At 45.8% G+C, this 20,281-nt stretch overlaps 1 protein-coding gene across 3 annotated transcripts; it reads left to right on the forward strand.

The window, feature by feature from the left end:
- The first annotated feature begins 337 nt into the window (after positions 1–337).
- On the forward strand, positions 338–14,150 carry MFSD1 (major facilitator superfamily domain containing 1). 3 transcript variants are annotated; one of them, XM_017831400.1, is made up of 17 exons: positions 338–525; positions 1,267–1,319; positions 1,683–1,795; positions 2,141–2,183; positions 2,603–2,670; positions 3,043–3,151; positions 4,650–4,752; positions 5,398–5,496; positions 6,379–6,490; positions 6,978–7,034; positions 7,639–7,795; positions 8,421–8,518; positions 9,286–9,398; positions 9,867–9,914; positions 10,327–10,387; positions 12,463–12,577; positions 12,806–14,150. In XM_017831400.1, the coding sequence occupies exons 1-17, from the start codon at positions 354–356 to the stop codon at positions 12,863–12,865; spliced, it is 1,581 nt and encodes a 526-aa protein (XP_017686889.1). In that variant the 5' UTR covers positions 338–353; the 3' UTR covers positions 12,866–14,150. The 3 variants fall into 3 exon arrangements, with proteins under 3 accessions (XP_017686889.1, XP_017686890.1, XP_017686891.1); XM_017831401.1 differs by lacking the exons at positions 12,463–12,577; positions 12,806–14,150 and adding an exon at positions 11,554–12,303; XM_017831402.1 differs by lacking the exons at positions 12,463–12,577; positions 12,806–14,150 and having other exon boundaries at positions 10,327–10,391.
- Positions 14,151–20,281: the final 6,131 nt, after the last annotated feature.

Here is a 20,281-nt window from a genome sequence, read left to right on the forward strand (position 1 = left end):
CATGACTTTAATATCCAACGGAAAGACAATGGAGCAGTTTCACGAGCTTTTGCATTTCCCTGGATGTTTATTGCAGTCTGGACCTCAAACTTTCCCTTTTCATATATTTATTTTTTCATTTATTTGTCCGTCCGTTTACTTATCCACTTATCTGTCCATACGCTTATTTATTTATTAAATATTTATATATTTATTTATTTATTTATCTATCTATTTATTTATTTATTTATTTCGGTTCCCCTCCCGAAGGCCTCACCCCCCGTCCCTGCTGCCATGGTAACCGCGCACGTGACGCGTGGATCACGTGCCCCACTCACGTGACTCACGTGCCCCGCTCACGTGACCGGGCAGCGATGGCGGCGGAGGAGCAGCGGGCGCTGCTGGACGAGGACGGGGATGGGGACGGAGGTGGAGATGGAAATGGGGGATCTCCGGCGCCCCCTCGCACCCTGCCCGCCGCCTGCGACCCCCGCCGCCTCCCGCACCGCCTCATCGTGCTCTCCCTCATGTGCTTCCTCGGCTTCGGTGCGGGACGGGGCGGGGGCTCGGGTTTGGGGTGCCAGGGTGGAGGAGGCTTGGATTTGGGGTTTGAGGTTGTGGCTTGGGTGTGGGGAGTGCTTGGATGTGGGGGGGTCGAGTTTGGGGTGCCAGGGTTTGGGGGGGTCGAGCGTGGGGAGTTGGGTTGGGGTGCCTCGGGTGTGGGGGTGCTTGGGGTGCTCAGGTGTGGGGTGCCGGGTGGGGGGGATGTCGAGTTTGGAGTTTAGGGTGGGCGTGCTCTGGTTTGGGGAGCTCGGAGTTTGGGGGGCTCAGGTTTAGGGTACCGGGGTTTTTGGGGGGCTCGGGTGTGGGGACTCGGATTTGGGGTGCCAGGGTGGGGGTGCTCGAGTTTGGGATGCTTGGATTTGGGGTGAGGGGTGCTCAGGTCCGGGGGCTTGGGTGAGGGGTGCTCAGGTGCGAGGGACTTGGATTTGGAGTTCGGGGTAGGGGGTGCTTGGGTTTGGGGTTTTTGGGTTTGGGGTACTCGAGTGTGGGGGGCTTGGGTTTGGGGTGCTGGGATCTGGAGTTTGGGGTGTCGGGTTTGGGGAGTGTTCAGGCTTGGGGGTGCTCAGGAGTGGGACTGGTGGTAATGTTTTAAATAAAATAAACGTAGGTACAGGTCTGAACTCCAAGGCAGGGTTTGGGGGGTGCTGAGTCTGGAGTGCTGGGTTTGGGATACTGGGTCTGGGATGCCAGGGCAGAGCTCTGAGCTGTCCCTTCTCCTCCCAGGCAGCTACTTCTGCTACGACAACCCTGCAGCTCTGCAGACACAGGTTCAGAGGGTGAGTGACTCTCTGGGGGCTTAAAAGGGGCTTCTAAAAATGAGAGACAGTGACCAGGAATTCCTGGGAGGGTGGGGAGGCCCTGGCACAGGTTGTCCAGAGAAGCTGTGGCTGCCCCATCCCTGGAAGTGTCCAAGGCCAGGTTGGAGCAACCTGGGCTAGTGGAAGGTGTCCCTGATGTTGAACAAAATGGATTTTAAGGCCCCCTCCAACCCAAACCAATGTGGGATTCTGTGAAGTACAGGCAGTGGCCAGGTCAGAAAGTTCACTTGTTTCTGTGTTGTTGTCCTCAGGTCCTTACTCTGTGTCCCTGCAATTGCCTTACAAGTAATCACTTCTTTTAATTCCCCCTCCATCCTGCAGGACATGAAGGTGAACACAGCCCAGTTCATGGCTCTCTATGCCTGGTATTCCTGGCCCAATGTGGTTCTTTGCTTCTTTGGAGGTTTTCTGATAGACAGAGTGTTTGGAATACGGTGAGTGTGAGGTTTGTGTCACTCCTGTTCCATGGTTTTGCCAAACCAAAAGTGCACGTGGCCTTTAGGCTTTATAATACAAAGGTTTTGTAAGTTACAATATATTTTTTCCCACATGATTTAGGAATTTCCACCAGTGTAAATGAGCTTCCTTCCCTTTATGGCTTAAATAAATTGGCTCCAAAACCACCAGGCTGTTGTCCCTGTTTTCTAAGGGAAATGTTGAGCTGTACAATTTATTACAGACACCTTTTATTGTTGTTTCCCTGCTGTAGGTCTAACATAGTGTTTTATGGGAAAAAAAAGACTCCAGCTCTGCATTAAGTGATTTTATTTCTCTTCCAGGTTGGGCACTATAATATTCAGCATCTTTGTGTGTGTTGGGCAGGTGAGTGCAAAGGATAATCTGAGTCTGCAGGGTGTGTTCATTAGGCAGGTGAGGAGACCTGAAATGGGAGAGTTCTGAGTTGTATTGGCTTGAAAAGTGAGTGAAATAATGAGAAAGAACCAAATGTTTTATGTGTTTGATCTGAAACTACCATGTTAAGTATGATAAAGGTGATTTGAGCCCTAGAGGTGTTTTCTGAGTGCAGTCAAGGCTGGGCCAGGTTGGATATTGTGTTGCCAGCAGGATTTTGAATAAGGCAGAAGGAACAAAGCCAAAAAAACCCAGGAATAGAAAGTGGGTGTGAAGTCATTTTGCAGGTCTGGGAGGGGAGAAGCATTTTTGTTCCTGTTGAAGATAGTTCTGTTTTATCCCATATTGAATGGCACAGTTATAATGTTTCCTCACATGTGTGTTTGCAGGTGGTTTTTGCTCTGGGAGCTCTGTTTAACGCTGTCTGGCTGATGGACATGGGCAGGTTCATATTTGGGTAAGTGCAGAAGAGCACATTTGTGCTCCCTGAGGTGAGGCCCATCTTTGTGTCCCACAAAACTGCTGCCACGTTTACACTTGGAACCAAAATTGTTGCATTTTGAGGCCTCTGTAAAGCTGAGCTTCAGTGGCATTCCTGCTGTAACAAAGTTAGAAAACAAAAAATAGGACTTTGCAAGTCTTGCAGTTATAATCACTCCTAGAATACTTAAAATCCCTTATACTTTTAATTACTCTTAAGGCACTGCAGTTGTGTTTGGAATTTTGATTTGCCTTGCCTTGTGTCTGTGCGTTAAATCGACCTGTACACACTTAAATTTCTCTGAAATTCGGTCACCTGAACCTGCAGTTCATGTGTTTTCTTTTGTAGGATTGGTGGGGAGTCCTTGGCAGTGGCCCAGAACACCTATGCAGTGAGCTGGTTTAAAGGCAAGGAGTTAAACCTGGTGTTTGGATTACAGCTCAGCATGGCCAGAGTTGTGAGTGTCCAGCTGTGCCTTTAATTTATGGGATTGAAGGGCTGTGGGTCATCAGGGCAGGGAGGCAGGTGGAAAACAGCATTCCTGATGCTCCCCAGGGAGCTGGAGTTATAAATGAAATGTAAACTGTTGAAGATTTGAGGTGAACAGACAAAGGAGACACAAGGAAGTGGGTTAATGGGGTGTCTCAGAACCTGTCAGAAGGCTCGTGGTGATCTCGGGGTGGGACATGGACCTGCTGGAGGAGTCCAGAGGAGGCACCAGGATGATCAGAGGGATGGAGCTCCCTGAGGAAAGGCTGGGAGCGTTGGGATTGTTCAGCCTGGAGAAGAGAAGCTTCAGGGTGACCTGACTGTGGCCTTTCAGGACCTGAAGGGAGCGAATAAGAAAGATGGAGAGAGACACTTCACACAGGATGGAGGGACAGGACAAGGGGGAATGGCTTCAAACTGCCAGAGGGCAGGTTTAGATGGGATATTGGGAAGGAATCCTTCCTGGGAGGGTGGGGAGACCCTGTCACAGGTTGCCCAGAGAAGCTGTGGCTGCCCCTGGATCCCTGGGAGTGTCCAAGGCCAGGTTGGATGGGGCCTGGAGCAACCTGTGCTAGTGGGAGGTGTCCCTGCCCATGGCAGTGCTGCATTTCCCCTGACTAATTGCTCCTTGGCATATCATAAAATGTTGGCTTAACTGAGTGTAGCTCAAGGCTCAGGGACTATTGCAAGCTCTGATGAGTGATTTGAGGTGATGCTCTAAGAAACTCCAATCTTTATGGCTGTTGTAGAATGGTTTTGTCCCCGTTGCTGGTTCTGGTAGGAACTGTGTGACAGGATCTCATCCTGATTTGGTTTGTTGCAATCACTGAAACAGCTGGTTTTATAGCTGGGTTTACACTGACAGACCAGCTGAGAGAGGAGAGTGGAGTTGTGCCTCTTTTTTGGGGTTGTTTTCAGCCCCCTGTCCTGTGCTGAAGCCCTGCAGATATTTTGTATCACCAGGGTAAGGAGTGAGCTGGTCCCAGCTGGGCTGGTCCCTGTTCAGGCTGTTGCTCCTCAGCAGTTCCCTCATCTGAGCTGAGCTGGAGTTCCCTGGTGTGAGCCCTGGGATTGCAGCCATGGATCCCTTCTCTGGGGGCAGGAGGAGGGGGGAAAAAAAGTGCTTCTTCCTGGTGTCTGTCAGGTGGGAATCCTGTTTGCTCTGATATATTAAATTCAGCTCCATTTAGGAGCTGATGCACTGTGTGAGGTGGGTTTTATGGCACTGCTAAACTCCTTATGGAAACACTGTAATAGTTGGGTAAAATTTAATTAGTGATGGTTTATTATTGTTACAGTGATTACTTTGTTACAAACCAGCAGGGAATAATTTCATCCTTGTTCCTGGTGTTTAAGTTCCCTGTTTAGCATCTTAACCTGTTCAATAAGCAGTTCTGCTTGATGTTCCTTCTGAATTAATATAATTGTGAAATCAATTATTCCTCACCTGAGTCTGTTCTGCCCAGGGGAGCACAGTGAACATGAACATCATGGGATGGGTCTACTCAAGAGTTCAAGATCTCCTGGGTTACACTGGTCCCAGCACTCTGGGCTTGGCTCTGATGATAGGTCAGTAATATTTTTTGATTCTGGCTTCCTGAATTTGCCCTGCATGCATGTTGATGGTTTATTAACCACTTGAAAGTAGGACAAGTATATTTGAGACTGGGGAGAGCAATTCAAATACTGTTCTATCCATGTTTCCTGTTCTTGTGCTGAGTGTGTGGTTACTGCAGCTGTTAAAATGCTGTGGGATTTCTGTGGTTGGCAAATTCAAGTTTGTGCCTCATGGAGATAAAACATTTCACGTGCTTTGAGCGAGGGACAGACTTGAAAAACGTTCTGAGGGGGATCAGATCTTGTGTGTAGCTGTCTGATGTGTAAAAGTGGGATTTCAAAACCCTGGTGTTGGGAATGAGGCCTGGCTTTGTTGTGTTCTGTGCAGCTCAGGAGCTCGCCTGTTCTTAGTGGGTGTGGTGGTAATGTTTTCAATAAAATAAATGTAGCTGCACATCTCTGCTCCAAGGCAGGTGTCTGTCCTGTGGGAGGGTTCAGTTTTACACCTTGTTCTTGGAGCTGTTCAGGTGCTGAGCCTTGTACATGAGACAAGCTGGGGTTAAACTTTACCTGTCTAACAAAAACTACACGATTTGGGCTTGAAAGCCAAATTACACTTGAGCTGTCAACTGACCATGTGGGGTTTCCCTCTTGCAGGGGGTGTAACCTGTCTCTTCTCCCTGACCTGTGCATTAATCCTGGCTTACCTGGACAGGAGAGCAGAGAAACTGCTTTGTAAAGAGCAAGGGAAAACAGGTGAGTGGTGGGGCTGGACCTGCCCTGGGCTTCAGTCTTCTGGAGCAGCCCCTTCCAGTTCCTCTGCACTCTGCAGGTTTGCATTTGGGGTAATCCATGGCTGCTGCTGAACATCTTCACTGTTATAATCATCATTTTTAGTTCATTTTTAACATCTTCACTGTTATAATTTTTAGTTCATTTTTATGTCAGCGGGAAGTTTTACAGTTTTAAACAGCAGTTTAACAGGCAGAAGTGCTGTCATCTGCTTTATTTATAAAATCCAAAGTTCACACTGCTTGATCTGTTGTACCATTGCCACTGCTCCTTAGTTTTGGTGGGTTTGACCTTATTTCCTTTATAGCTGTGGAAAAACACGGAGCCCTTTTGTGTCAGTGTGTGTGGTGGTTTGACTTTTCCATGTGGGACAATTTAGAGCATTTAAAGAAACCCTAAATTTGAGATCCAGCTAGTAATTTGGATTTGAATCCCAGACTGGTTTGGGTTGGGAGGGACCTTAAAGCTCATCTCCTTCCACCCCTACCCTGGGCAGGGACACCTTCCACAGCCCAGCTTGCTCCAAACCTCATCCAACCTGGATAAGGCTCCAGACAGGAGTTTTGGCAGCTGATCAAACATTTCCTTGACTAAGTATATTTAATTCTGCTGCATAAGACTTTCAGAGGTTTAATCCATCAGCTCAGTGGGGGAGAGACAGTTTGTTCTTGGCTTTGGCTCTGTTGACTGAACACTTGTGTGTGAAGTGACTCCCACTGTGTGAACTGGGACAGGAGGGTGACAGGGATGTGCTTTAGCAGGGACTTGGGATCACCTGAGTGTTTATTAAGTGTGGATAATCCCAGATTTTGCCTGTGCTGGCTGACACAGTGTTGTCTCTTGCAGGTGAAGTGATCAAGCTCACGGATGTGAAGGATTTCTCCTTGTCCTTGTGGCTCATATTTGTCATCTGTGTCTGTTACTATGCAGCAGTTTTTCCTTTCATAGGACTTGGAAAGTAAGTGCCACTCACTTATCCAGCCATTCCCCTGGAATCTGGGCAGACTTTTAACTAATTCCTTAAAAACTTGGCATTTTTCTGCTGAGCTTTGTGGGAAATGCCATTGCTGAACTCAAAAGCTTGAGGAATGTTTTATTTCCTGATTAAAACTAGACACAGATTTAAAAAGTGGTGTGAGTTTGGGGTGGAATTTGATGTCCTGTGGAATTCCTTCTGTAGTTATAAGCTCATGTCTCATTATTTGGGTTCCACGTTGGTTTTGTACTTTGGTACAAAGTGTAATTTCTATGGTCCTTACACAAAATTGTGTGGAGTCTGCTAAAAAGCTCCTAAATTCATTATAAATGAGAATCTGTGGTATTTATGTCAAAGCTATATTTAATTGTCTTGTAAACTAGGTTCTCGTGTCTTTGTCTATCTTAATATTTATTTCTTGTCCTTCAATTGTGCATTTTCCTGAATCTTTTTTTTTTTCTTCCTTCAGGGTTTTCTTTATTGAGAAATTCAGCTTCTCACCTCAAGAAGCAAGTGCAATCAACAGGTATGTTGGGGTTGATTTAAGCTGATTTAATAAGTAACACTGCCACTTTCTAGGGGTGCAGGATGGATCTTTGGGCCCTGAGCAGTGGGAGGAGGTTTGGGATCTCCTGGTGCATTTAAGTGGATAAACAGATTTCCCATGGCCCAGGGAATAACTCAGAGGTGTGGGTATGTTTTTCTTGAAAAGTCTTAGATGTTCACACTGGAAAGAAAAAGCTCTTTCTGAAGGGTTTTATTTTGGTATTTAGTGATTCTCTTCTGAGTGATAAAAGCAGTTTAATAACAACACTAAATTTTTGTAGTTTGAGGATGAATTTGTGATGTGACAAAACCCCAATGAGAAAACACTTGCTGCTGTGTGATTCCCAGAGCTCTGAGGATGTCACTCTTTCCTTGGATGCTGAGTGTTTTCATGTGCTCAGACCTTTTGGGAATTCAGAATTCCCGAGGTGGTTGTTTGGGATTTTTTTTGGTGTTTTTTTTTTTCTTATGGCCTCACATGTAGCAAGGGAATTTGGTATTTTCTCTGGAGACACTTGTATCACGTAACACCTGGAGCTGCCATGACCAGAGAGTGCTCAGCTCTTTAATTTGTGTTTTTCCAGCATTGTGTACATCATCTCAGCCCCCATGTCCCCAGTCTTTGGCCTTCTGGTGGATAAACTTGGCAAGAACATCATCTGGGTTTTGTGTGCTGTGATAACCACACTGGCCTCTCACATCATGTTGGCTTTTACCTTCTGGAACCCCTGGATAGCAATGGTAACTGTTTCTTGGAGATTTATAGCTAAATGTGATAAAGCAAGCTGTGGAGTTGCTGCTGAATTATTTTGTGTGTTTTGAGGTGGAAAAGACTCCTTACTCTGTAACTAAATCACTGTGCTACATGCTCAATTTTCTCCTAAAACTTGCTATTTTATTATATTTCTGAAGCTTATTAATATTATTTAAACTGCCCCTGTGCTGTATTGGATCTGGCAAACCTCAACAGAAATCTTCATTATTGATTTCCCCTTCCTAGGGCAGCTTCCCTGAAAAATTGCTTGTGAATTGAGGTTTATGGTGCTCACCAGTGTCAGGGTTTAAAAACAGAGTCCTTGCTTTATCAGCTGTTTCTGTGGAATTGCAGCATTAATCTTTTCCACTTTAATGCTAATTAATAGAGTCTTTAATGCTAATTAATAGAGTTTAGTTTGTGGGTCAGTCCTGGATGAAGTTCTCTCTGCTTCTAAACGTGCATGTTTATTCAGAGTGATATTATAAGAAGTGTGCTTGAGCTCTGCTTTTCACTTTTGGGAGAAGGGGAAGACCAACATGTTAATTTATGAGCACTTTGCAGCAGGAATGCATCTCATGTGACCCGTGTTTATTGTCCCTGTGTCCCCAGTGTCTGCTGGGAGTGTCCTATTCCCTGCTGGCCTGTGCCCTGTGGCCCATGGTGGCCTTTGTTGTCCCTGAGCACCAGCTGGGAACTGCCTATGGCTTGTGAGTACCTGAACTGGGGGGTCTGTGCCACTGGGGGAGTCCAGAGGGGCACCACGATCCCAGAGGGATGGAGAACCCTGAGGGAAGGCTGGGAGAGTTGGGATTGTTCAGCCTGGAAAAGGAGAGCTTCAGGGTGACCTGGTTGTGACCTTCCAGGACCTGAAGAAGCTACAAGAAACATGGAGAGAGACTGTTTACAAGGGATGGAGTGACAGGACACAGGGAATGGCTTCAAACTGCCAGAGGGCAGGGTTAGGTGGGATATTGGGAAGGAATTCTTGGCTGGGAGAGTGGGGAGGCCCTGGCACAGGTTTTGCCCAGAGAAGCTGTGGCTGCCCCTGGATCCCTGGAAGTGTCCAAGGCCAGGTTGGACGGGGCTTGGAGCAACCTGGGCTAGTGGAAGGTGTCCCTGCCCATGGCAGGGGGGTTACACCAGATAACCTTTAAATTCCCTTCCCACCCAACCCATTCCATGATCCTCTGCAGTGGCCCTGCCCCTGTACTCCTGAGCCAGGGAATATCCAGCAGTTGTGACACATCAGTGGGTCCCAGTTCCCCCAGTTTGCTGCAGTTCAGGAAGTCTGGTGCAGTTCAGGATGTGGGGGTGGGAGAGGCACAGAAACTTCTGCAAAACTTTGCAGTCAGGACTGTCATGTGCCAGACAAATGGGGGGAAGTTCATCTCCTTGGTACTTCAGGGCCACCAAGGATTTTTCCCTAAAAAAATAAATCTCCCCGAAGTGCTGACCAAGCTGTGTTTGTGTTCAGCATGCAGTCCATCCAGAACCTGGGGCTGGCAGTGATTGCCATAGCAGCTGGAATGATCCTGGACACAAGAGGATACTTGTTTCTGGAAGTTTTCTTCAGTGCTTGTGTTTGCTGTAAGTATTAAACACTTTGAAAACAGATCCTGTGCATTCAGGAAGCTTTATTAAGCTTTATTTATTAATATTTCCTATAAACCAGTAATAACTCCTCTCTTAAAGTTTCAGCTGGGGCAATGCTGAAAGTAACTCAAACTTAGTAAAGTGTTTTGTGGTTTATTGAAGTGACCTGGTGCAATAGTTTGTGCTTCAAAAAAATGTAGTAAAAGGGTAGACAAATAATACTTCCAAAGCTTATGTTTGTGGTGGCTGTTTATTAATGTAACTAAAACTAAAATAATCCTTTCTGAATTACCAGATTCAGTGGGAATTTCAAAAGTAATTAAGAGATGCTGGTGAAAAAACCTCCTCTTGGTTACAACTATAATGAAAAATTTTAGTTGTTACTTGGGTGTAGGTTAAAGCTGTTCCTCTGTCCTTGTTGTGCAGTTACTGTCAGCTAAAACTGTTCCTTTTCTGTTCCAGTGTCACTGATAGCTGTGGTCGTGCTGTATTTTGTGAATCACCTCACAGGTGAGTGTTTGCAGCTGCTTTTTGCAACTTTAATCATAATTCTGGAAGTTCTCAAGGGTACCTGTCCCTTGGGTTCACTTGGACACTTTAAACCTTGGAATTCTGTGGAGGATACTCTGCAGGTTTTTCTTTATTAGAAAAAATCTAAATTTTTTTTTTTCTGATCAAACTTGACTGTACCTGAATCTGTGAAGATAAAAACCGAGCTCTTTCCTTAGTTTGGGTCCTGACTTTGCTTGTTCACATGATTAAGAACGTGCTGCTCTTTCTCTTTACCTCAATTTATACTTTTGTAAAATCACTCCCCCGATTCCTGCAGTGCTCTGAGAACTCCTGGAGTGAGTTTTGATATCCAGGCTACCAAAAACGACCAGTCTGAAAGGTTTCAAGGTGCACATTTCTCCTGTTGCAGGTGGTGACCTCAACTGGTCTGCAAAGAAAAGGGAAAAACTGCAAAAAGCAGCTGCCTCTGAGTAAGTGTCAAACCCAACAGGTATCAGTGGCCTTGTGAAATGTTTAACCTGAGGAGGTGAAGTAGATCCCTGTCTGAAGTCAGTCCCTTTTGCTGTTGGGATTGGATGTTATTTTCCTTCTCACCAGCCAGTAGCAGGATTTCACATTCCTGCCTCCTCTGAAGGAACATTTAGAGGAAGTGGCAGTAATCAGGTGTCCTTTCCTGGCACTCTTCCTTGCTGTTTTCCTTTATTTCAGTGGCCTTCCAACTGAAATGGGTTGAAAAGATGTTGTATTTTCTTGTTTAAAGCTGTGCTTCATGTCTGTGGTGGGTACCTGAGCCAGCCAGCAGCAAACATCACCTGCCTTTAGTGTCAGGTTTAGCACAGACCAGTTTTAAAAGTGGCATCAAAAACTAGATCTCCCTTTAGAAGAAATGACAAAGCTGATCCCATCCATGGAATTCCAGCTAGCTGGATGAGAAGAACATGGGATTTTTCTTTTGAAATGCTTTCTGTTCTGCCCTAATTCACCTCAGCAGGTCTCAGATCTTGAAGCTGATTTGCTTTAATGTTGTTGGAATTCCTTACTTTTTAATAGGTAACTACAGCTCACCTGCAGATATTGTACCTCACACAGTTTATATGTGTTTATATAATATATATATTATGTTTGGTATGTTATTATATATGTTATATTTGTCCCTGATTAATATTTGCTAACAAGACAATGGATTTATGGACTTCTCTAAAACTGGACTGTGTAACTGTCCATATGGTGATACTTCAGTAAATCCCAAAATTCCCGAAGGAAGGTCTATCCAGGTGACTTGTGGGCTTTACCAGGGTTCTGTTTCTTGTTCTTTTCACACACCAGTCTCAGGGAAAACTCAGGAAAACTAAAACCTGCTGAGTTTTCCAGCTTAGTTGTCGTGAGTCTCATCCTCCAGCCAAAAGCTCCCAGTCAGTTTTTTAATAGAAATCCAACAAAAATCCCCCAACGCTTGGAATTCTGTGTCCAAACAGAGCTGCTTCCCACCCTGCCTGGCCCAGGTAGGGTGTGTGTGCAACAGCTCCAGGATTTCCTGGGAGTGCTATGGGATTTACTGCCTTGGAACACAGTGTTGTCAGGACTCTCCAGCACTGAATTTTCTTGGTTTTCTTGATAAATACTTCCTTTTTTTCAGAAAAGAAAGTTGAATAGCAAATGGCATCCCGGAGTGGGGAACACTGCTCAGCTCCATGGCAGCTGGAAGAGTGCCAGTGTTTAGTTTGCACCCTGCACATAGTTCTGGGGGAAGATTATCCACCCTCTGGGGGGGTTTACAGCAAATGCCTCAGTTTTTTAAGCTTTGTAACCAGTTTTAACTAATGCCAAATCATCTTTTAATTGGGTTTAGAGCCTTTTGCACTGTTGAAGCTCTGCCTTGGTGCTCTGCCATCCAAGACAAACACATTCATCTTAGGACATTTTATATCAGACTTTCTGTGCTGCACATGTTGGTGGGGGGGAGATTTCTTCATAAAATGTTATTTTTTTGTTGTGATGAAGCTCATCCAGAGCTTGGAAACAGGTCACTGTTGCTGCTTTTGTCACTGTCTTAATGCAAACCACTGTCTGAAGTGTATTTACAGCTTGGGGTCTGGTTCTCCTTAACACTCACGTGGAACAAGAGCTACAAATGCTCTGGTCAAATTGCCTTTTTTTTTGTAGGACATTTAAGAACTCTGCAGGCTGCTGAGCAGTCTCTTATTGCCTTCTTGACAATTGATTCTGTTTGTATTGTAATCTTTATTTCAAGGGGTGAAACTTGTTTAATAGCCAGTAAAAGCTGTTACAGAAGCTCACTGAGCACGTTGTAATCTGGGAAAAAAAATCAGAAGGTTTCTCTTTCTACTGAAATCTTGGAGTCTGAATAAAAGGAAACTGCAGAAAACAGCCTCTCTCTTTCTTTATGTGGAATTGGAGTTACCCAGACACATCTCAGTGTCATTTAATCTGATATTTAGATTAAAAATAGGTATTAAAAATAAACCTGCTTCCACCAGGGTTTGCACTGCCAGTGCAAATGTCTTAAACCAGTTTTCTTTTCCAGAGCAGAAGAACAGGAGAGACTCAGACGTCAGAATGAAGATGACTTGGCTAAATTACTGCCAAAAGCTGATGACTTTAGTTTAAGGAATAAATACCTCTCCAGACTGGGAGCTCAGGTATCAATAACGCAGCAGAGGGCTTAGAAAGGAGGATAGAACAATGAGATCTTTATTTTAAGAACTTGGATGTTGTTTCTAAGAGCCAGCAAATCACCCTCTCCCTGCAAGCCAGAAATAATAGTAATTAAACACCTCATGAAGGGAATGAACCAATGGCTGGCCAAGCAAATAAGTTGAGGAGCGACTTCTCGTGATCCCTGATGTCTTAATTTTATTGTTTTGCAGCTCCCAGATAATTACTCCTCCTATTTATCCACCCTGGCCCACAGAAGCGTGTTGAAATAGCAGCTTGTCCCTGTGGAAAATCAGGAATGCACCGAATTTCCTGGGACACAACCCCCAGCAGGAGCAGGACGATGCTCCTGTGCCTTGCTGCAAGACTAGAGCCTAGTTTTAAACACCCAGCTTAAATCCTCCTGGCACTGGGGGTAATTAGCAGAGACCCTGATGAGGAACCATCTGGCTCATTGCTGGAAGCCCTGAGAACCTCCTACACCTCCTGTCTGAGAGCAGCAGCCAAGGCTGCACCTCTCTGGGGTCAGAAATGTGGAAATCTGATGGAACTGCTGTGAGGTGAGCCCTGGTGGAGCTGGGGCTTGTTCAGCCTCTCACCTGGGACACCTTTGCTGCTCCTGGAAATGCTCTGGTTCGTTTTTCCTGTAGAAAAACAGGAGGAAAAACTCCCAGGAGAATATTTGAGAGGAAACTCCACAATGCAGGATTCCAGTTGAGGAAGAGCTACCCCTAGCAATAACCTCATGTGAGTCCTGAATAATGTGAAAACTGCTGGATTTTTAAGAGGCTCTGCCTAAAAAGCTGTGAAAAGAGTGAAATGCAAGAACTGACTTTTGCTTCCAGTAGGAAAAGTTTCCAGTTTCATAGTGAAACTCAGCCCTTTCCCGTAGTTTCAGTGGAGGGCTCAGTGCTGAGCAGGGAGTTCCTGGGAGCTCCTCCAGGGTGCATTTTGCTTGGGTTTTAATTACTCATCAAGGTAATTGGATAAGCTATTCCTAAACTGAGCTGATCTTGCCTTAGAAAGCAAGAGTGTGTGGCTTTGTGGAGCACAAGGTGTGCAGGGATGTGTTCCTTGGCTGATTCCAGCCACAAACTGCTCAGGAGCCTCTGGCAAATTGTTTGACTGCAGAGAAATAGTTTGAGGTAATAAAAATGTTACTTTATGTGTAGAATATGTGTTTCTTTTCCTGCAGTAATTTAAGCAGACCTGGAATTTGTGGCCTTAAGATTTTGTTTTAAGAGACTTTTCAGTGGAGATTCTTTCACGTTCCTTAAAAACTAAAATCACCTCCCTTGAAGGACTAAACCAGGAGTATTTTTGGTTGATAATTCTGGATTCTGAGGGACAATTTAGGAAAACAAACAGCAGGTTGTGAACTTGCTGCTTGTGGGGAGTGGTGCCCTGACCTGGGCTGGTTTGTACTGGTGCTTTCTGGGCTCCCCCTGAGACCTGACCTCTGACAGCTCTGACATGGCTGGGACAGGTTGCTTTGTTTCCCTGGAGACTTGGGAATTCTGGGTCTTTTTTAATAAAAACTTGAAGTGGACACTGGCACCTGTGTTTTTTGGACTGTTCAGGGGTGGGTTGTTGCCTTTGGTGGTTGGTGAGACCCACACAGGGATTTTCTGAGCAAACCCAACTCCTGCTTCCCCTGAGAGTGTGCAGAGTTTGAGGGAAGTGGATCTTTGAGAACCAAAGGGAAAGGTTCCCCCACTGATGGGTTGATGCAATTTTCTTGGAGAAGGTGGGAATTAATTTAATTAATTTCTTGTTCTTCTCTTGCTCTTCATCTCCCCGTTCCTAATTCTGAGTGTGGTTGTAGAACCCCTCTGGTGTCACCTGCAGGTTGGTGTTTCACATGTGACACAGCAGAAACCCTGGACTTAATGTTTCATTGAGCTTTATTTTCAGTTCCTAAATTCTGTTCCCTTGAGCATCCTGCTAAAATCCTGGGGTGGACTTCTGCAAATGGGGGAGCTTCCCATGTGAGCTGCAAACCCCCTCCAGGCACGATCTGAGTGTGGAAAAGGGGTTTAGCCCTCCCTGGGTAGTGATGCAAATATTTTACTGATCTTACATATCTCAGAATCTCCTTTTCTTTGGAATTATTGCACCACTTTCTTCATAATCTGCTTTATGGATTAACTGGCAGCCAGTGCCCAAATGCCTGGGGAGCACTTTTGGAAGTTAAGGGAGGTGGCTGAGATCGTGGTTGGGGGGGCAGAGGTGGGAAGGGACGTTTATCCCAACAGATATTCCCGTTTTCTGGGATATCTGTCACTAGAGGTCAGCACTGCAACGCTGCTGGGCAGGAAATGTTTTCTGGGTTGGGATAAAGAGCCTTCAAGGATCCAACTGCTGTTGTTCTTCTGGCACTTCCTTACATGACTCGGCCCTGGCACAGGTTGCCCAGAGAAGCTGTGGCTGCCCCAGCCCTGGGAGTGTCCAAAGCCAGGCTGGAGCAACCTGGGACAGTGGGAGGTGTCCCTGCCCATGGCAGGGGGGTGGAACAAGATGGGCTTTAAGGTCCCTTCCAACCTAAACCATCCTGTGATTTTATGATTCCATGGAATAGGGTCCAGTTTTTGGAAAAAAACCCCGTTTCCCATATTTGTGTTGGATATTCTGGTTGTTAACTCTGACCAAGCCCAGGGCAGAGCTCCCTGAAGCTGCTGCTGTCCCACCTGATGTGCCCACAGCCATTGTGTTGTCTCTTTGGTGGATGTGCAGCAAACTCTGACCCCTGGATTGCATGGAAAAGCCAAGACTGGTCAAAAATATCCTAAATTTTCCAGTCCAAGACCAAAGTTATGTCCTGCATGGAAAAACATTCTGTGTGCTCGGTGGTTTCTTACACACCCACCTGTGTATTCCAGCACAGGGAGCTCTGCTGACCCCTCCCTGCCCAGGCCTTGCTGTTCCCATCACAAAACCTCCTTGCTTTTTGTAATGTCACTTTTTTTTGGAGCTCATTCCGTTGGCACAGCCCCTGGTGGGTTCCAGGAGGATGGAGAAGTTCCTGCTGCAGGGAGTCCTGACCCCACCAGGTGGTTCCATCCCCAGCCCCTCCGTTCCCTTCAGCTGAACTGATTTCCAAGGTGGGTAAATTCTTGGTCTCCTGTTGTATTTCCTCAGGGGAGGCTCAGGTGGGACATCAGGAGGAATTTCTCCCTGGAAAGGGTGGTCAGGCACTGGAAAGGGCTGCCCAGGGAGGTTTGGAGTCCCCATCCCTGGAGGTGTCCAAGGAAGGCCTGGCCGTGGCACTCAGTGCTCTGGGCTGGGGACAAGGGGATGGGGCACAGGGGGGACTCAGTGACCTTGGAGGACTTTTCCAACCTCGGTGATCCTGGAATTCTGTGGTTATTCCATGTGTTACTGAGTGGTTTTGGGGTGCCTGGAGCAGCTTTGTCTGTCCCAGCTGGAAGCAGCTCCATCTGGGTCCCATAGCTGGAGCTGACCTTTGGAGGAAAACCTCCTCATCCCTTTGGGATTTGGGGCTGAAATCTCTTTGTGTTGCAAGCAAAAGGTGGGGCCTTGCAGGAACCAGAAAGGAGGAAATAGTTCCTGTCCTGTTTCCTCTGCCCAGGGAAAAGAAGCTCTTCCTGGGGTTTTCATCAAGCATCTGTGGCTCTGTAAACAAGGGGCTGCTCCTCAAATTATTGAAGTGATGTTACTACAGTGCCTTAATTAATTGCCTTGTTTACATGTTGACAAAGCTCTGTCTGTGCATGGAAAGCAGCTGTGAATGGCAGGAATTCAGCCTGGAGCTCCCACAGTGCTCCTCTCACTGGGATGGTGAAGGAACAGGACGGGCCACTCCAAGTGGAGGTGAGGGAAGGAACGGGGTGAAATGGCTCGCTCAGGGCTGGGGCAGATCCGTGGGAAAATCCCAAGTGTCACTTACATCCTAGTGGGAATTTGGTTAAATTACTTAACACTGAAGACTTAAGAACTTTTAAAATAAAATCTGGCTTTATTCATAGCCCAGTGAATGTCTACAGGTAATCATGAGGTCTTTTTAAAAATATTATTTATATATATTTATATAAATATTTGATAAATATTTTTATATTTATATTTTGTATCTATTATATATAATACATTTATGCTTTTAGATACATAGTTTTGGGGTTTGGTTTGTGTTTTGTTGGTTTTTTTTCTATCATAGCAGTGGGAACAAATCAGCTTAGATCTGCTGGGCAAGATGAGTTCCTTGGGGAAAATTGTGTCCTAAAATGCCTTCCTGGTGTTCCCTGTTGGATTCTTCTGTGCCATGTGCTCTGGGATGGCTCTGCTGGAGCAGGTGGGACCTTCCAGCCTCCCCCAGCCTGTGATTCTGTGGATCACAGTCCATGTGTTTGGGTAAATCAACCTGTTAACCCAAATTTTGGGGTGCCCCTCGTTGCCCATCCTGCATTTCAGACCCACCACGAGCACGAGATTAAAGCACAACTTGACTTTCCAGCCTGTCAGGAACTCTGTTGCTCCTAAGAGCTCCCTAAAGCAAATTTCCCAGTCTTTTTATCTAAGATCCACTTAGAGCAGTTTTTAGTGAGACTAGAGGTGATACCCAGTGTATGAAATCTGTCAGCAGTGATGGATACACATCTGAGCTGAGTGAAAACTGAAGCTGTGGCATTCCCAGGCTCCTTTTAAATCCCAGAGCTCTGCATTTAGATGGATTTATTTCCCTGCCAGTGGATTCTGACATAAATACAGTGATATTTAATGTATTGACTGCCATGTCAATATTATTTTAAAGCTGACTCAAGGAAAAACCTCCCACTGTTGGTGCTGGAGTGCAACACTTTGTACTGCTGGAGGGGAAATCACATCAAATCCCCTCCTTCTTAAGCCCTTTTGGAATGGCTCCTAAAATGAGGGACAGCAGAGCTCACCCGGCTTGGGGCATTCCATGTCCTGGAATTGTTTTGGGATTTTCAGGGAAGTGGGAACCTCGCTAGGGGAAAACACATCCTGGGGTTTTGGAATATCCTAAACTTGCATCCCTGCTCCAAAGCAGGTTGGACAAGGGGAATGGCTCCCCACTGCCAGAGGGCAGGGAGAGATGAGATATTGGGAAGGAATCCTTCCCTGGGAGGGTGGGGAGGCCCTGGCACAGGTTGCCCAGAGAAGCTGTGGCTGCCCCAGCCCTGGGAGTGTCCAAGGCCAGGTTGGAGCAACCTGGGATAGTGGAAGGATCCCTGGATGGAACTGGATGAGCTCCAAGGTCCCTCCAACCCAACCCATTCCATGGTTATGGCATCACTTCCAGAGTGCCAAATCCACACCTTTTGTGACATTTCTATTCAGGTATGAATTGTTTAAAGGTGTCAGATGGAGACCGTGATACACACAAAAGAATTTCTTTTCTTTCTCCTTTTGCCCTGCATTTTTTCACTCTCCCTTCATTACAGGCTGCTGCTATAAAGGGTTTATTCATGAGCTTAACCTAATTACTGTCCTCAGAAACAAAGCCTGGTTTGCAGTGAATATCCTTTTGATATCCATCATCTGAATATTGCCTAATAAAGTTAGCAAATGGCCTCCAAATGAACCAAAAGGATTCAGTGGCTCATCCAGCAAAAAAAAAAAAAAAAAAAAAAAAGGATCAGGGTTTTACCCAGACTGACAGAAATGTTTAAAATTCTCAGTGCATGGCTTTGCTGGGGGATTAATATGCATTTTTTTTCCTGTCTTGAGATGAAAAACACCGTCTGGATTTAATGCAACACTTCCAAAATTGCTGATGTGAGTCTCTGGGAAAGCTGTTTTATAAACACACCGGAGAGTTTAGCAGAGACAAAGTTCACTTTGAGGAGCCGCAGTACTTGTAATCAGGAATTGAAATGTATTCATGGATTTGCAGGACTTAAAAGGCAGGAATTTAAGTGCCTTCATATATTTTCCTTGCTTGGAACAAAGGTGATCCATTTTTCATGGGAGCAAAGCTCCCCGGGGTAGAGTTTGCTCTTGGGAGATAATTAAGAGGGATCAATAACTAGTGATGGATTGAGTTTTGGCCTGCCTGGGTCCCTGGACTGGCTCAGCTGCTGCTGGAGTCACCTCCCAGGATCTCAGGGTGGGGTTGACACGGGGAATGGTTTTACAGAGTCATGGAATCATGGAATTGTTAAGGCTGGAAAAGATCTCATCAAGTCCAACCATCAACCGGCACCACCACGTTCACCACGAAACCACATCCTCCAGTGCCACATGCACATGGTTTTGGGGCACTTCCAGGTGTGGTGACACCACCACTGAACTTATCACTCGGTCAGATTTCTCTGGTGTTGATGGAAATGTTGGTTTAAAAACCAACACATGTAAAAGCTCATTTTTAGCCCTGCCTGACACTCGTCTCAAGGCCAATATTCCTTGTTCTGCTCTTCCACAGGCTCCCCAGGGCAGTGGTCATGGCCCCAAGGCTGCCAGAGCTCCAGCAGCGTTTGGACAAGGCTCTCAGGGACAGGATGGGATTGTTGGGGTGTCTGGGCAGGAGCTGGACTCAATCCTGGTGGGTCCCTTCCAGCTCAGGATATTCTGTGACTCATTTATCTTGTCTGTTTGGGGAAAAATAGAAGTGGTAAGTGAAGACAAAAATGACCTTTTTTTTTTCCTCCTAGAGATCATAATTCTATTATGTGAACTCTTGAACAATAAAATTTAGATTAAAATGTCCTTCCCTGAAGCAGAAACCCAGCTTACCCTGTTAAAACCAGCAGATTCTAATGCCCCCACTGCTGCCTACCTGCTTGGATCTTCCAGGTGTGTGTGAAGAAGGTTGGGACAGTCTTTATGTTCTTCATCTTGGGCTGGGATAATTGAATTTAATTCTAACATATCCTCAGTGGAAAATGCCCTTTTCCAGGAGCCCATTGCAGCGTGTTCTGATGGACTGCCTGCTCCTCTGAGTGCCACCATCCAGCTCTGAGCTGGATTTCAGTGCTTCACGGGGAAAATCCTTATTTCAGTTCCCTCTTCAGTGGCTCTTTGGCTTGGACAGTGTCTGAATTAATGGCAGTTTGGCATCTTTGCTCATTAACGGGCTCCCTCTGATTGATTTGTCCTGGCAGGTTCCCACGTGCTCCGTGTGTCACTCCCACCATTCCATTCCCTGCCTGCCGAGTGCTGGATGAGGATCTGGAGCCAACTGGAGCTTAATGGGATCTGCACCATTTTTAAAGGTGACTTATGGAATCACATGGAATATCAGGACACACTTAATAACTTCCTGATGCCACAACAGACCCGAAGGTCTGTGTTATCTCAGAGCTGCCCCTGCTCACCAGATGCTGTTACACTGCCCTTGGTGGATATTTTTATAATTAGAAACTCTTTTTTTTTTCCTGAGCTCCAGTAGCTCTTAAATAAAAAAATTGATCCCGGGGAATTATATTGTTGAATATTAAAGTCAGTATTTATTTGCAAAGAGTCACTCTGGGGGTGCCTAATTTGTCGAGGTTTTCTGCTCAGGCTGCAAAATGCTGCAATAAAACTCAGTGATTGATGTTTATGATCAGATTAAATGGTTTAGCTGTGGGGATCAAAGTTATAAATTCCAGCCCTCCCCAGGCTGGGATTGGCCACCAGAGATCCTGCCAAGTGCCAGCATTTTTTTAATGAGCTCGTTTATTTTCAGGCTCCAGCAGCATCAACTTTTTGTAGTTTATTGAAAGTGTGTT

Source organism: Lepidothrix coronata, unplaced genomic scaffold (assembly GCF_001604755.1).
Source record: "Lepidothrix coronata isolate B3197 unplaced genomic scaffold, Lepidothrix_coronata-1.0 Scaffold190, whole genome shotgun sequence".
Taxonomy (NCBI): Eukaryota; Metazoa; Chordata; class Aves; order Passeriformes; family Pipridae; genus Lepidothrix; species Lepidothrix coronata.

Excerpts from the sequence above, each read along its gene's own strand:
- MFSD1 (XM_017831400.1), top strand. The coding sequence starts at position 354 with ATGGCGGCGGAGGAGCAGCGGGCGCTGCTGGACGAGGACGGGGATGGG. Across the intron at positions 1,320-1,682 it reads TGCAGACACAGGTTCAGAGG|GACATGAAGGTGAACACAGC; the intron begins GTGAGTGACTCT and ends TCCATCCTGCAG. Across the intron at positions 8,519-9,285 it reads CTGGGAACTGCCTATGGCTT|CATGCAGTCCATCCAGAACC; the intron begins GTGAGTACCTGA and ends GTTTGTGTTCAG.